Below are 16175 nucleotides of genomic sequence, written 5' to 3' on the forward strand. Positions count from 1 at the left end.
TCTTTGTATCTTTCTTCTTGAAGATCTGAAACTCCCATCTTGCCTGAGCTACCTGGGGCACTGTTGGAAGGACACACAAGTTATTAGAGAAGAAACAGAGAGAAAAAGTAAATAGCTGCCAGTAGTAGTGTAGCAAACGCAGTGAAAAAATGTGACCTTAATGAGTTTGTGCTGTTTCCTTTCAGGACACTAACTTAATGTTTTAAAAACTTGTATCCATACTTTTTTTAAAGCCGCTCATGTCTTTGTTTACGAGGAAAGCTGTTAGCAACCTCAACATTACTCAGTGATCAGCTGACCTGGAACAAAATATTTCTATCCATTGGTAACAGTCTTAGTATTAGACTCTTTTCCAGAACAGTTTCATAAACAGCACCATGGGATAGTGCCGTATACCATGTCTCTTTGCTCCCCAAAATATGTGGGACATCATGCCCACTGGCATTCCATTATTTTTACCACTTCATCAGTACTTAAATAAGCAGACGGTGTCTTCTAGTTTTCAAATCAATTTAAAGGCATGTTGTCTTCCATCACAATAGTGTCTGATTACCCACTCATGCCTATAAAATGAGACATTCCTTAAGTTATGTAAATGCTGTTTCCAGGATTTTCAAGTTAATTTTGCACATATGTGCTTTTTTAATTATTAAGTTAAAAGTACCCGCAATGAAGGCAAAACCACCACACTTTTGAACACTCAGTATTTTTTCCTTTGGCCTCATCTTCCTTCAAGACAAAACACAGAGCGGAGGCTTTGAGGTCTTTGAGAATATACACATATAACCAGAGTTCATAATTTTACTCACTGAATTATTGTAAAGGCAAACTCTTTTTCAAACAGAAATGGTATTTCACAGTAATTTGTGGGGGCTGTAGGAATTTCAGAAACACAATGAGCATTTGCAGTTTAGTACATGACCCAGTTTTTTCTGTACCAGCAAGTACTCTTTCCTCCTTGTGGAAAACTTACAAACCACTTCAAAAAAAAAAAAAGGAGAAGGCGAAAAGGGAAAAAAATGGGGGAAAAGATAAAGGAATATGAAAACAAAGAGAAGAGAGAAGAGAAGAGAGGAAGGAGGGAAAAGAAAAGGCTTTGCTAGAGGAAACACACATTAAAGAAATACTGCTGAAACAGAAAATTTCTTGCGCTGCTAGACATAGAATTATATCTCAGATAGCATTAATTACTGAATTGCCCTTTAAGTGGCTGAAAAGTGAATACTATTTTGACATATGACTTGAAAATTAATAATGAATACTAAATACAAAGTCGGCAAACATAATGTTGTTATGAGGTTAAAAATTGCCAACACAGACCAAAATCCAGACTTTCTGATCTCCATGACAGCTGGCTGCAGATGAGTGTACTCAGAATAGGACACAAAGCCCTGGGTCTGTCCTGGTCTCAGTTAGCCCTCATAGCTCATCAGTTGGTCCTGCTTAGGGGATTATAGCTTCTTCAGGGAACAACTGGCCAGGCAGAGATACGATCACCATTCAGATCTCATCTTCTTGGATTCCAGAATCCCTGTGAGGGGCTGGGAGGCACAGCCTCAGCACAAGCCAGGCTACCAAGGCTCAGAGCCATAGAGAGAGAGTCTCCCACTGTGAACAAATCCCAGAAATCTGAAAGAGTGGGGTGGTCTGAGCAAGTGCAACCTTCCTGCTCCTGTTTTAGACCCCAGCCAGGTAGATAACAGACAACAGCTATTGCAGAGGAGAGGCTGACAGCTGAGAGACTAAGGTGAAAGCTGAAGTTTAAAGACGTGGCATAAAGTCCACAGGAGATCTCTCAGCTATTGAGACAATCACTACTGGGAAGCAAAGCATACAACTGCTAATAATGCCTTGAGGTACAATGTTTCTAAGACGTACCTATGCACCTCAGAAGGAAGAAACAGGTGATTTACCAGACTCTAAAATGCTTTGCTCTCTCTCTTTCCAAATATGACATCTATATTTATACGGCAATTTTATGTTTTGATTAGAGAGGGTCTAAATTGATATATATTTGATTACCTTGTATCCTTATAAAAGTTTAGTTATCTTGGAATTAGAAAAGGATTTTGCTTATATTTTAACTAAACACACAATCATTCAAAAGATGCAATTTGCAGCCTCTTCCAACCTGTATGTGTTGCCTGGAACAGTTCTGATCTCTCCAAATACTATACCAGCATAGTATGTCAAACACGTTATATAGTTACCATGACACAATTCTGACTTCAATTACAATGCAGGCTTCAGTTGCAATGAGTCTACTTAATGTCTCTGAGGACAAAAAAACCTGGCAGGGATGTACGTCTGTAAAGAAATAACGCATACACACATGTGTTGAAGCTGTGAATGAGTTTCTTACAGCAGCTATCATCTCATGTCGGTTCATCAGTACACATTAGCAGGATTTGGAGATCTCTGGCCAGCTCTTAGTGTATAAATGTACAATTAATTCAACCAAAACTAAACAGAAATCTTACCTGCACTCCTCAGTAGCATCATGGACCAGACTCCCTTTTGTCACATATTTTCCCCTCTGATTTGCAGCTAAAATTTAACCCAGAATGGTTAACCTGATAATCATCTTGAGCCCTAAAATTACATACACACGAGTTTAAAAACTAGGTTGGTTACAAGAATGTTTGGAATAATTTTAACTGACTGTAGTGAGTGAGCACATAAATTTAGTGAGCACTCAGTGTACTTCATATTTCTTCCTTCCGTATTATCAGTGGAATCATATACATACAACCAAGAGATAAATCATTATAGATTTTGTTGCAAAATATAATTTAACACAGACAGGGACATTTGTGTTTAGCAGCAGTTTCTACTGAACAGGAGCCAAGTACATTTCCTTCTTGGCCGCCCTTCCCCTCTCTGTTTCAATTTTGCGCATATCAGTTAATCTCTTGTAGTTTCTTTCTTCTAATATCATGTAGTATCTAAACGAATGCTCTCTAAATGAGCCTTTCTCCTCACATGAATAGTTATTTTCAAAACCAGGTAGGTGCATGTTTTGTATTCCTAAGGCACAGAAGAAATGTTATTGCTTAGAATATTACACACTTTATTCAATTATTCCCATGCATCCACTCCACCACAGAAACATGCCCATGTGACATGAAATACATGCCCAGTTTACAAGAACAGAGTTCACCAAGAAAAAACGAAACACAAAAATTTGTGGTTTTTCCAGTGTTGATTTTTTGCCTTGCCTTGTTTTATAATAAATTATTAAGATACAGTAGGGAGTAGGTCCCAAATCCCCTCCACCAAAAAACTCCACATCATCAAACACCAAAAAAGCTCCATCTTTCAAGGACTGGGTACCTGTTGCTTCTGAGCATGGAACCTGCTGAAAGGTGCCGTGGACCTCTGACCGTGGCCTTGAAATCACAGTATGGGATTCACCACTCTCGACAACTGACACAGCTCTTGGTTAGTGCGTTTAGGTGCTGAAGTCCATTTCAGCTATATCTGAATGGAATTAGCTAACGTAATAGACATAATTTTATATTTAAAACCATGTAGCCAACTATATTTCCATTACTGCTTTTCTTTAGTATCCAAACCCTAATGCTAAGCTGCCAAACTGTGCTTTCAATGATCTGTGTGTAATCTAACAAAGCAGCTGCACTCAGCAGGAACTATGGTTTTGTCACAGAGCTCAGTAAAAACTCTTCAGAGCTCTGATAAAGCCTTTAAAAGAGAAGATGCTAAACCAAAAGACTAATTTCCTTTAAAGAATCAGGATAAAGCCAAAGATCTAATACTTGGGATCAAATTACTGATGAGTGGAAAGAGAAGGCAAAATTTAATTCATATGTCGCTTAAGGGGAGAGGTGACCGCCCTCTTCCACAGGAAAGACAAATGGACCATGTTATTTCGTTCTGTTACTTCACAAGATTTTGCAAGACTATGGAAAGGATCCTTTAAAACACAAAACCACCCACATTAAAACATTATTTTCCAGCAATCTAATACAAATTCTGTTATTATAAGAAATACACATGTATATTCTAACACTAAACCAGCTACATATGTTCTACAATTAATATGCTGCAAGATTTAAGGAAGTGTTAAGAAATTTAATTAAATTGGCACAATTGACAAGTTTTAAATACTTTTAAGTTTGATTCAGTGTTTAAGAAAAGAAAAGCCTGAAAAGTCAAACCTATTCAAAGCAGTTTGGCTTTCAAGGGCCAAAGAGAGAGTTCCAAAACTTTATGTTCAATGGATCCTTGCACAAAAAATTTCAGATCTTCAATGGAAATAATTAGCTATATATAATTAGCTATATACAAATATAATTGGCTATAAAGGTATCATGTTAAACAAGAAGTGATGCAAAGATCTGCCAAATTAAGACAACACATACCGAGGTTTAGCAGAAAGACTGGTGATAAGAAAAACATAGAAAAGATAGCTCATTCCTTCTGAAACCTTCGTTAAAGCAGATAGGCTATTAGTTCTAACAAGACGATTAAGAAATCTATGCAGTATTAGTGCATGGCTGCCGAAAAATTAAAACCTCCTAAAGCTGGATCCCAAAGTACTGTTATCTCTATATGGACAATCCCACAGGATTTTTTGTCCATTCCATTTTGTTTATTTATGCTGTCAGTTTCCTGGCGCAAGGACTTTTACTTCTGTAGATAGCCACTACTAGTATTTTACCAGTAAATAGTTGCCACAGCAGTACACTTTTGTTTTAAAAACTGGTAAAATGAAGAAAAAAGGAATACAATTATTTTAATACTACTACTATTTACATAGCATAATCCTTCATTTTAGCCCTAGAAACATAGAGACCTCCACCCCCCAAAAAATCCCAACCTGAGCTTTTATTACTTTTCCAGGTATCTGTTGGTTCTTTGCAGCTCTACTGCTCACTTTTGCCTGCCAACCAAGTCTTTCCACAACAGCAGCGATTGTCATCACCACCACTATTTATAATACACGTATTATATTGAATGGGACAGCTTCTGATCCCTGTTAAATTGCTGTAAGTCTGGACTGATTTTATTAAGTCAATAGACTTGATGTCACTGAGATCATGGTTTGGCTCCGTTCTTTCTCATGTCATTTAAGGAACACTACAGCTTTGCAGAGAGTGGCATGCATTTTACACATTCTGTTCTTTATAGAGAGGCACGTTTTAACCATGCCACTGTTTATATGCACTGCTGAATTTGAAGCAGGTGACCTAATTTATTATAATAGAATGCAAGGCCCATGAGTCTGACTCCAAACTGCCACGTACTTTTCCGGGCTGGACCAGAGAATGTCCCAAGTTTCTTGCATCATTTAATGTCTTGAAAAGGTTCTTTCAGCCAGAGCTGCAAGAATTGTTTGCATCCTGCACATGCCAAACTGAATAGGGATCCAGAATTTTCAAATTACAGGGACCACAAATCGCTTGGCTTTTTAAAGAAGAAATAATTTCATCTATACATTTTGATTTATATTGAGTGCTAATTCTTTTAATATATTTTCCACTATTTAAAATATGAAAAAGAGGCTATAAAAGCAATTTTTAAAATCATAGGGAAAAAAGGCAAGCTGAGAAATGTGACACCTTTCAGTTTCTCCACATTACACCTTGCTATTGCATTAATTTTTATAGAGAGACAGTTTATTTCTTAAAGTAATAAGCTCACCTAGGGTATTTGCTGGGGGCCCTAAAATATTCAGGAGGGGCTGCTATTTAATCACATTTTAGAATTTAGGATTTTTAGAAAGTTTGAGAGTCTTGTTGAGTAAGGTGTGAATGTGCATATTTCTCTTTGCTGTTCCACATGCATATTTTTTGATGGACTAGATCTCCACAGTGTGGTTTTCAGCCTTCAGCTGCAGAACCCCATCTATTAGTTTTGAGAAATACGAATAAGAAAGGGAAACGTATTGTCATTTGGATTATATCTGTTCTATAGGAATTGAAAACCAATAGTTTTAAGTTAACAAAGGACAGGTTGTGAATGGTACTTTATGGAATTTTACATATTTAAAGGATTATGTTTTGTCTGGAGAAGAGTTTCGCTAATAAAACTCGGTGCTCCACTCTCTGTCGCCCATTCTCCCCTGTTCTGGCTTTGTTTCTTCTTCTTTCTTCCCAATACACCTTCTGCAGGACGTTCCACATTCCTCGTGTTTACCTAGGTTAGGTGACCTTTATGGCAAGGAAGGCCACTTAAGATCTCCCTCTGGCAGGAGAGAGATCTACTATTGATATGCATCGTGAATCCCTAATGATGGGTCATGTCCAAACCTCATCCATGCTATGTTTTCATAATCTGACAAGTACTTTAAACAGTGGGCAAAAGAAAATTATTCCAAGTCACAAACTGTTAGCAGATGAAAAAGTTGACCAGCAAACTGCTTGATGACGTACAGGCAACGATCAACAAGAGAGAGATGAACCTCATGTTTTAAAATATGACAGCCACAAGCTAAAACTGCCAGATCCTCTTCTCAGCAAAAATGAGCTACTCATTACAAATAAAATTAACCTGAGAAAATGAAGAGATTAACATAAAGTAATGTCATGATAAGCCCCATTTCAATAGCCACTGACTTCCGTTCAATCATCCTTATGCACAGCACATACATATAGACAGCTAAAACCTGCTGGCATAGTAAAAGGCAGCTTTGACAGAACCTCCATGAATCAATATCTATTTTCTCTAAACAGTGAAAATAAGGTCTTTCTTCCAAGACAACAGTCCTGTAGCAAAAATTTATTTCGTACCACTTACATAAAGTAGATCCAGTACCCCAAAAGTAAACACCTTTCAACAGCTACTAACTGGTTAACAAACTTCCTCTATTCCTGCTTGCAAATGTCAACCTCCTTTTTATTATAAACTAATTCAGCCAAGGTTGGGTCAGCTGCTCATGCCCTTTATCATTTGTATTTGAGGTGGTGGTGTTTGGGTTTTTTTTTTTGTTTTTTTTGGTTTTTTTTGTTTGTTTTTTTTTTTTTTTTTTTTTTATAACTTACCTAGTAGAGACTGTGAGTTAACATCCCTTCTTCGGGTGAAATGTCCTCCAGGGAGATCTTTTGCCATGACAGAGGCAGCGGAAATCAGAGTGTGTCCGAATAGCAGAAAGAAGCATGCAATCATTTTCTTCATCTTCAAGAAATAGAGGGACATTCAAGGATGTGAAACTGCAATAAAGAAGAGGAGATGAGAGCTCTGATTACACAAAAAGACACGCTCTAACCGTATCAGCCACCCAGCCGCATTGCTTCCCTCCCATCACATACACACATGCAGATATACTGGCATGCAATAATACCTACACCTTCAAGAAAGATCTACATAATAAAGTGGCAGTTAGCAGACCCTGCATAGTGTTTATAAGTATTTTCAGTTGAAGTTCATAGTTAACATTTAAAATGTCTTGATTTTTACAGTCATTCATAATAATCAATTATTTTTAAGGCAAGAAAAGGAACTGGCAGAACATAAAATTCTGAGTATTTTCTCTCTAATATAGGGATTTTATACACCATTCTTCAGTCTGTCCAGCATGACCATTACACATCGCTCTATTTTTCTGTCTATCAATCTATTTTTCCTTTTGTGTATCCCACTCAGCATCCCCAAACGCGAACACCATGTTCTGGTGTATATGCCAGAGAGCAAAATGAACCAAATCTTTGCACTCAAAATGCCCAGCCTTGCTTAAACTTTTAATACTATTCAGTAACAGGTAAACTGTGATTTAAGGACATTCAAACTAGGAAAGAGATGTATGTAAATAGCTGACGATTGAAATAGTGGCAACAAAAAATTAAATTTTCTGGTATTTAATAATACACCAGTATTTCTGGTGCTCTAGTCAGGAACAGATGGACACTGCAAACAGCTCACACCACTGAAAATCTGGAGGCAACAGCTGTTACTGCCAGAGATTACTGTCGAAAGCTTCTCCCAGGTTGTTTTCTCACCTCTCAGGACTGCAGCAACAAAGGGCTATGCAAGACCTCCCTTCTCTCTGGCCTGCTCCTCCAGCACACAAGGTAGATGAACCTCAAGGATAGATGCTGGTTCTAGCACCAATGTTTTAGAAACATAGAAGCCACGCTCAGAGCGCTAGGGAGTGTAGAGAAATATTTCTCATGCTTATTTGCAAGGCTGTCACAGGAACCAAGCATGAACAGCCTGTTCAAAGGGTTGATCTGGCTGTTACCTAGTTATCAGCGGCCTAACCCATGTCTCCTTCCTATCCATCCTAAACAGATGCGGGGATTGGGCTAAAGCCACTTTACCTGTTCCTGATGGCACACTAATAGAGAACCAACAATACTGTGGCAGAGCACATTCACATGTCACTGAACCATCCACTAAGAGGACGATGCCAAAAAAAACATGATAAAGAAGTAACTCGGGACAGTCCTACCAGCTCTGCAAAGTATCCCAAAATATACTCTCCTACATTCTGGCACTTAGCATATTTTATAATTTTGCAGCAATTTTTGATATTTGGTAGCAATTTTCAAATTCACTGGGCTCACAACTATTCCCAAGCAACTTCAGAAACAAGGGAAAAAAAAGTGTTTGCTATGATTTTAAGTCTTTGAATTTTGTTAGAAAAATGGTTATAGAGCATGTAAATATCCTATAATTAGCCGATTATATAAACCGAAATGCCTACATAAGCATTCATTAGTTGTCACCAAATTCTGAAACATGCTAACGCAGTAAATTTTCAATTTTGAATATTTTACCAGTCCCTTTGAAAAGTAACAGGGAAGGGGTACTAAAGAAACAAAAGCATTGAATAACAGTGCCTAGTTTTCTGGGGATCTTTTTATTCAAACTTAGCATAACTTCTATCTTCAACAGTACTTAATTTTGATTCAGAAACCTTAGATCTCCTTATCCTTACCAGCTTGATAACCAGAAAATAAGTTTGCTTACAGTTCCACCAAAAAAGATCCAATTCTCATTGAAAAAAAAAAAAAATTATCGACATACTCCTACCCTCACAAACAGTATTTTAAAATGCTGTTTCAAGAGAAAGCAATGCTTAACAGAGGGCAGCTTTAGTTGCCTCTTACAATTTTGATGTATAAGATAATCTAAAATAAAAATTAAAGTGAAATTGCATCCATTCACAATGAGGAAAAAGGCTGTGTATGTGGTAACCACAGATCCGAGCCTGCTGCCGCCCCTTCATCCACACTGAAAGCTTCTGTGCTGCTTTCCTGAAGTGATGACAGTCTGGACTTGTGTGCTTTGCTCTAGTTCCAGGTACCTATTGGTGTCCACTGCTGCTTGCATTTTTACATGACCAGTCTGCATTGTGGTTGCATGGCTTCTCTGCATACAGTCCTCCCACAGTTCTCTGTTGATTTTCTGGGTCTTCTGCAAGATCCCTTGTCTTCACTCTGGAAGCTGGATGGTGTTTTGCACCACATTTGGTATTTAGCACCTCATTTTCCCAGCAGGTTAAGCCAGGCTGCTGACACAGCCCTTTGCTGCTTCACATGACATCCAGGCTGGCTAAGCCTTGGTCTACCAAGCTGAGAACATATTCCCAAAGTACCAATGTTACAAACATGGCTTTTTGGCTACCTGGAAAATATGTTTCAAGCACTTCAATTCCAGCTGTCACCGCAGGAATATTCAGCATTATGCCATTGGGAGCCAACTTCCATGGGCAGACCCAAGACCAAGTCACAGCATGGAAAACATCCCAAAAACCTCAAAAGCAAAAGACACCAAGAGGAGCAATACATGGGGCTCCACCAGGCTGAGCACCAGATGCAATGGCTTCCTCTACTCCATTTTTCTACCCGTAGAGAGAGGAAGAAGAGGGTCCTATGCAGGGCTTTCACAGCAACCTTGGAGCAGTCAGCAGAGCACACTGGTCTGCTGGACATGTGAAGAAGCTCCTAAGAGTAAACAGGCAACTGCTGCTCACAGAGGTACAATCTGGAGACGGCTGCTTGCAATATCTGCCACTGTCTTGATGTTTGGTATAAAGGAGATTCTCATAGAAGATGGCAAGTAAATAGACAGGCTTTCTTGTTCTTTTCAGGCTTCCTTTGGTCCCTAACTGGCTGCTAGTCAAGAACTAAATATTTCCATGGTGTTTTCTTATCAATTTTACCTGTGCTTGCTTAGCCATATAACCATGCAACAAAATAAATTTTCTGATGCATTGTTATGGATTTTCAGTTTCCATGAACTACAGTGTAAGAATACTGAAAAATGAAATTGTGACTTCATCTTTAAAATACCTACTTCCTTTGTTGGACAGCACTCAAACAACACAAGCCTGTTTCTACCCTTTCAAATATTTTTCCATGGAAGTCTCCTCATAAGGGATTGATGGCTGTTTTGGACAGAGGCACTACTGAATATTCAGTGCTGTGCTGATAAATCAATGACTTTCTCCACTGCATGGTGCACGTTATTAAGATTTGTCCTCTTCAGTGTGATAACTCTTAAGTAACGTCAAGGGAGAAGAGATACTCTGTGGCTCATGGTGAAGTCAGTGTCCTTCCATCTCTTACCCCACTTCAGGGAAATTTCTTTCACACAGAATTGGGAAACCCTTCCACTGGCCTGGAAGGCTACCTCTTTTTCATTCAGGTACCTTAAAAACGTACCTGTCTTTGCTGGGCAGATCTTGCTGAAAAAGAAATTGGAAAACTTCGGAAGTAATATGTTTCAGCTCATGTTTACTGCTCCTCTAGGTGGTCTTCTTCCTTATCTTGCAGTCCAAGGCTAAATCAGAAACATGCGCTCCACAAACCCCTTCCTCTCCACCTTCTCCAGCTGCCACTAGAACTGCCACAATGCACAGAAGGGGCAATTCTCAGCAGTTACCTGGAACATCAACACCTTTAGTAACTGCAGATAATATCCCCTCTCTTGAACCCTATATAATTTCTCATCATAGATGGGAAGGAAAGGGAAGACAAAAAAAGCACCCCAGGCAGCAGTTATTACCACTATAGAGGCTGTCTTCAGTTTTCCTTGTTTGATAGTTAAGAGAGACAGACATTTACTTTCATTAAGCTGCCAGCATATCTAACTTCAGTGTTTTTAAGTTATAAAGAACATAAGCGCATAAAAGGGAAAACATTCTGAAGAAAATCTACCCATTTTTAAGATAGCAGAAAACTGCAGTTATAGCAAAAGCTTTTACTGAAGTTAAAGAAACTGCAAGCGACCTCTGTAAATCAATAAAATCAGAGCCTGTGTCCCCCAGTTAGCAAGCACCGTAAGTTACTTGGAAAACCAATGAGCTCTTATTACATGAAAGCCACAAAATATCTCATTCTTAATCCCATCACCTCAGAACGTAAAAAAAATCAAGGAGAGCAGGCACTGTAAAGTCTGTCAACTATCAGTTATAACATGTTCCAAGGTATTTCAGTATCCACAAGCCAGCATAGGCATTACTAGTCCATTAATCATTAAAATCACTGTGTGTGGCATGAGTGTCAGGACATAGTACCAATAATTTCCCCTGTCTTTCTGTGTCAGATTACTGAGACGGGAATTTTCCAGCTCTGAAAAATAGCTACAGAGTCCTGCAGAGTCCCACAATGTAAAATATCTGTCCCTAGCTATGCAGGTGTGGGGCTGCCGCCCACAATCAAGAGGATGATATTTAGCACATCAACAAAAAGCACCATCTTGCCTTCATCCTTAAAAAGGAGCACTGTACTGCCATCCTGTTCCGCCAAATGATGCACTGGATTTTCTGTGTCTCCTTGTTGCACAAGGAGGGCCTCACTAAGCTCAGCAACACAGGACAGGTAGAAATCCCCTAAAATCACAGTTGTCAACTGCATCTCACTGATATGGTTAAATCATTAAGAAGAAATAAGGTTACAGGTGCTCTAAGTTTCTAAATTCCTTGTCTGCCTCCCAAACCTGATGGCAGGCACTATGTGCACTCAAGCAGGTAAAACCCATCCACCACTGCACTAAGTCCTGCAAAGCAGCAGAGCTGTATTCCCTTGTTAACACATTCATTAGCTCCTTTTAAGAGGCTAATTTTGGCTATTCATGCTGTCAGTAGTATCAGATGGATCTGGGAAACCAATTATCTAGAAGTCAGTTAGTAATTGGGGTGTATTTTGAGGCAGACAACCAAAATGCAAACAGCTTTCCTAACAGCACAGCAGGCAACTACGACAACAAAACTAACCATTGACTTGGCAACATGAAACGGTTCTTTATCAATCTAAAATAACGTGTGTCTAAACAGTAAGAGTAACACAAATCTGCAGTGGGCTTAGGACCAGAAGTTGTGTACTCCAGCACAAGGAGACTGGACAAATCCTTCGCATGGGTCCATGAAGGTCTACTTCCTGACAGGAAGTTTTAGGGCCACACATCCTTGTTTTGTGTCCGCAGAAGGACACGATCCTAACATGCGATGGCAATCTGCCTTTTCCAGACATGTCTGCATAGTGATGGGGACAGGATGACAACCACAGATTCACAGTCTTCCAGCTTTGTTTCCTATGCTTTCATATGGTTCTCTTTGTCCAGCACATATCCCTACCTGGGCAGCTATAAAGATATTCCAGAGCTCTCTGTACTGAGAAGTCCCCCTGACTTGTATAGCAATCGGGCTGCAGATAAAACTCCATCAGTATCTAATTGTTCTGACTGCTGCTACAAATGGCCACAGCTGAGCTGTATCCTGGACTAATAAAGTCAAATGTGACAGTGGACTATATTAACTTGCATGTTGAAACACGAAAGGGAAGACCCAAAAATGTATTATAGAGCAGTTCCTAGAAGGGAGGGGAACGACATTTGGTAGTCAGCCAAATATTCCCACAAACCCAGAACTGTACATGAGTACCAGTATGCAGAGTGTAGCTGAAGGCACTACAGGATATGGGAGGGCAACCACGTTCTGGAAGCCATCAGAAGAGCCTTGGGGATGGGGGAAGAAAAGCCTATTCAAGCAGAGAGCTCAGACAAGCACACACGTGTCTTGATGAGTATACACACCAAAACATACAGTGTATCGGAAAGAGCAAAGATCAGCATTAAATTTTATTGTGAGGTGTAAATATCATGGTAGGCCTTTTACACAATGGACTCCATTATCTAAAGGGCTTAGAGTATGTGCACTAGATCTGTAATTTGATTTTCTACAACTCTAATGAAATAAAAGAACATTAAGGGATCTATTAGTTATTTTTAAGTCATTCATCTAAATCACATATAGACTTCCTGATATCGCTGTTGTAAAACTAATAACTACTAAATCATAGAATTGTAGAATAATTTAGGTCAGGTAGGACCTCCATAGGTCACCAGGTCCAACCCCTGCTCAGAGCTGAAGCTGACGACCATTTCAGTAATTTCAGAAACTTGCCATATAAAAGTTAACGGTGATGCTGTAGAACACTGAACCCATAGTATGGTTTACTCTGCATAGTTTCCAGTGGTCAGACAGCAAGCTTTAGCAATGGGAATTCTTATTTTATGACAGCATCAGTCTCTATGTTATGATTTTCTTCCGTTGCCACTTGGACAATAGACCTTTTCATTATCTTGTTCTTTTGGGGAAGGCTCATTTGCACTTTCTGGTTCCGAATCTGATCTAGACATCAGAGTTTCCACAAAGTTCCCAGAAGAGTAGCATGGGAAAACTGAGAAACTTCACTTTTACCATGAAGAGTAGGTATTTATATGAAAGCATATATTATATGACATACAATACATATGTGGGCTGCTTAGTTTTGTCTGTGAAGTACAGTCACAAACCATAACAGACTGTTAATTGCAAGCAGAAAGGCTTTTCTTTTTTTTTTCAAAAAAAAAAAAAGGCTACAGTAGAGGATTCAGTAGTTCTGAAAATTATTTGCAAACCCACACTGACCCCAGTACCAGCACCAGCGCAAAACAGTAATTTGGGGATCAAAACCACTCCATTCCAAATACTCCTTGCTCGTAATGAAAACACGATCTAGCGATGAGTATGCTACATAAAAGGAGGTTGATAATGATGTCCAGATTATAATTAAATAGCAGTGCTTAGCATTTTATTCTCCCATGGAGATAGTTTATAAGTCAAGGGAGAGTATTTAGATCTGATTAGCCTTTCCCTAGTTTGCCCAGACTAAAACATATTTTACTATTACAGCTGGGTCCCAGGGTCCCAGCTCATAAGCACTAGAGTGTGCATTAGTTTGTTCATGAGAAATCCCTACAAAGTCAGTGGAAAGACTCACATGAAGTAATTAGGTGTGAATATTGAGTGCAAGATTGAGGATCTTAGCTGCAGCCTTGTGTAACTGACTGTTAAATTTTCTTAAGATATAAAATAAATCAAATTTAATTTAATGAATATATTTATAATCATATTGATATATAGTACGTGAGGAAAAGTTTAAAAAAATCCAGAGCTTAAAGCTGACACTTCTATATGAAAAGTGTATAATTCAAAAATTATTTTGTAGATTTTGTATGGAAAAGCCATATGTGTATTTTATTAAGCTCTTGATTTAAGAAGAATTTATGATGGGATTCAGTGTGATGATTTGTTCTGAAGTAGTCAGCTGCCTGACAGTAGCACATCTATAACACGTAACACACCACGTCACCTTTGCAGGTCGCTATCGGAATCATTCACCCCTTGAATGACGGCCCCAAAAGAAAACCCAAACATTTAGGAAGTACTACATAAATCAGTAGATTGCACTATTCCCTCTCAGTCACCACTAACCCACGGTTAAACAATGACAGCAGCCAGTCTGACACAGAAAGAACTGTCTTCTGAAACAGGAATATGCAGTCATTAAAGATGCCACAACAATTTTTATAAGATTGAAGAGCACCATCTAGGTTGGGTTTCCAGGGCAAGTATATGACATGCAGCAAACTGTTCTCCACTCCTTCTGTCTCCAGCAGATGCACTGCTCTCAGGAGTCCGGGCAGCTCCGCACTGCATGACAGAGGTGACACTGCTCCAGTGCAGGGCTACCTGCAGGGCTGTACCTGCTGCAGCGGGGTAAGCCGCATACTGTCCTGCTGGAAGCTGGTAAAGACACCTGCAGGCTACCCACTAACAAATGTTTCTAGCTAAAGTTTGGCTCCGATTCTGCACTGATTTTAAAACATAGCATGGCTTTTCCTTACTGTTAAAAGAGTTACTGAAGCACGCACGGGGAAGAGGACATAAGGGGGGTCTGCTCAGCCCCATGCAGTCCGAAGGAAAGGGAAACATTTCTCCTGCGGCTGAAACACCAGCGGCACAAACCACTCCAGCAGGACCCAGCAAGCGACCATCTAACCCAGCCCCGGACCCTGCCGCGGCCCCTCGCCTCGGCCTCCCGCTCCCCGTCAGGCCCCCGCCGCCCGCGAGGCCCTCCCCGGCCGCCCCCCTCATCCCGGAGGGGACCCCGCGGCACCGGGGTCGCTCGGCCCAGCCGGTGCTCCCGGGCGGGGGTGACGGCCGGGCGGGAGAGGCGAGGGCTGGGCTGGGCTGGGCAGGGCAGGGCAGGGCAGGGCAGGGCAGCGCGGGCGGCAGAACCGGGCTTACCTGAGGGGCTGGCGGGGCCGCTGCGCTGGGCGGCGGGGAGCGGCGGCGGCCGGGAGCGAGCGCGGGAGCGCCTCCTCCCCCCCGGCGCGGCCCCGGACGGCGCTTCCCCCTCCCGCCCCCCCGGGAGCTGTCGCCTCCCGCCAGCCCCATTCCCGAGCGGACGTAGCCCGGCTCTGCCGTACTGAGGGGAGGGAAAGGGGGGTTCCCCCGCATGGGACCCAGACCTCCAGAGGCGGCTCTTCCCTGGGCGGCAGCTGCGGGTGGCCGGGCCCCTCTCTCCTCGGTCGCTTCCGCCGTCAGACACGCGTTCCCACTTCTTCCCGCCGGCCCCGTGAGGAACGCGGGCTGTCGCCCCGCTCCCTCCCGCTTGCCCTGTGCAAGGGACGCGGTCCCTCCTTCCCGACAGCTCCGTGTGAGAGACGCGGTCCCGCTCCCTCCCGCCTGCCCCGTGAGGGATGCGGGCTGTCGCCCCCCTCCCTCCCGCCGGCCCCGGCTGAGGGACGCGGTTCCCCTCCTTCCCGCCGGCCCCGTGTGAGGGACGCGGGCTGTCCTCCCGCTTGTCCCCGTCTGCCGTGAGGGAAGAAGTGGGATCGACGGCCCTCATGGGACACGTGTCAAGCAAATCTCAAACTGAAAA

At 41.3% G+C, this 16175-nt stretch overlaps 1 protein-coding gene across 4 annotated transcripts in view; it reads right to left on the reverse strand.

The window, feature by feature from the left end:
* Positions 1–15893, reverse strand: part of MATN2 (matrilin 2) — a 78361-nt gene extending 62468 nt beyond the window's left edge. For 3 of the 4 annotated variants that reach the window (XM_054190886.1, XM_054190885.1, XM_054190883.1), the window contains exons 1-2: positions 15539–15629; positions 7005–7172 (exon numbers count right to left, since the gene is read on the reverse strand). In XM_054190886.1, coding sequence (XP_054046861.1) covers positions 7005–7158 — 154 coding nt within the window. In that variant the 5' untranslated portion in view covers positions 7159–7172; positions 15539–15629. Of the gene's footprint in view, positions 1–7004; positions 7173–15538; positions 15630–15762 lie in introns of those variants that run through there. The other variant, XM_054190884.1, reaches the window with a different exon arrangement.
* Between the last annotated feature and the right edge of the window lie 282 nt (positions 15894–16175).

Source organism: Rissa tridactyla, chromosome 2 (genome assembly GCF_028500815.1).
Source record: "Rissa tridactyla isolate bRisTri1 chromosome 2, bRisTri1.patW.cur.20221130, whole genome shotgun sequence".
NCBI classification, from domain to species: domain Eukaryota; kingdom Metazoa; phylum Chordata; class Aves; order Charadriiformes; family Laridae; genus Rissa; species Rissa tridactyla.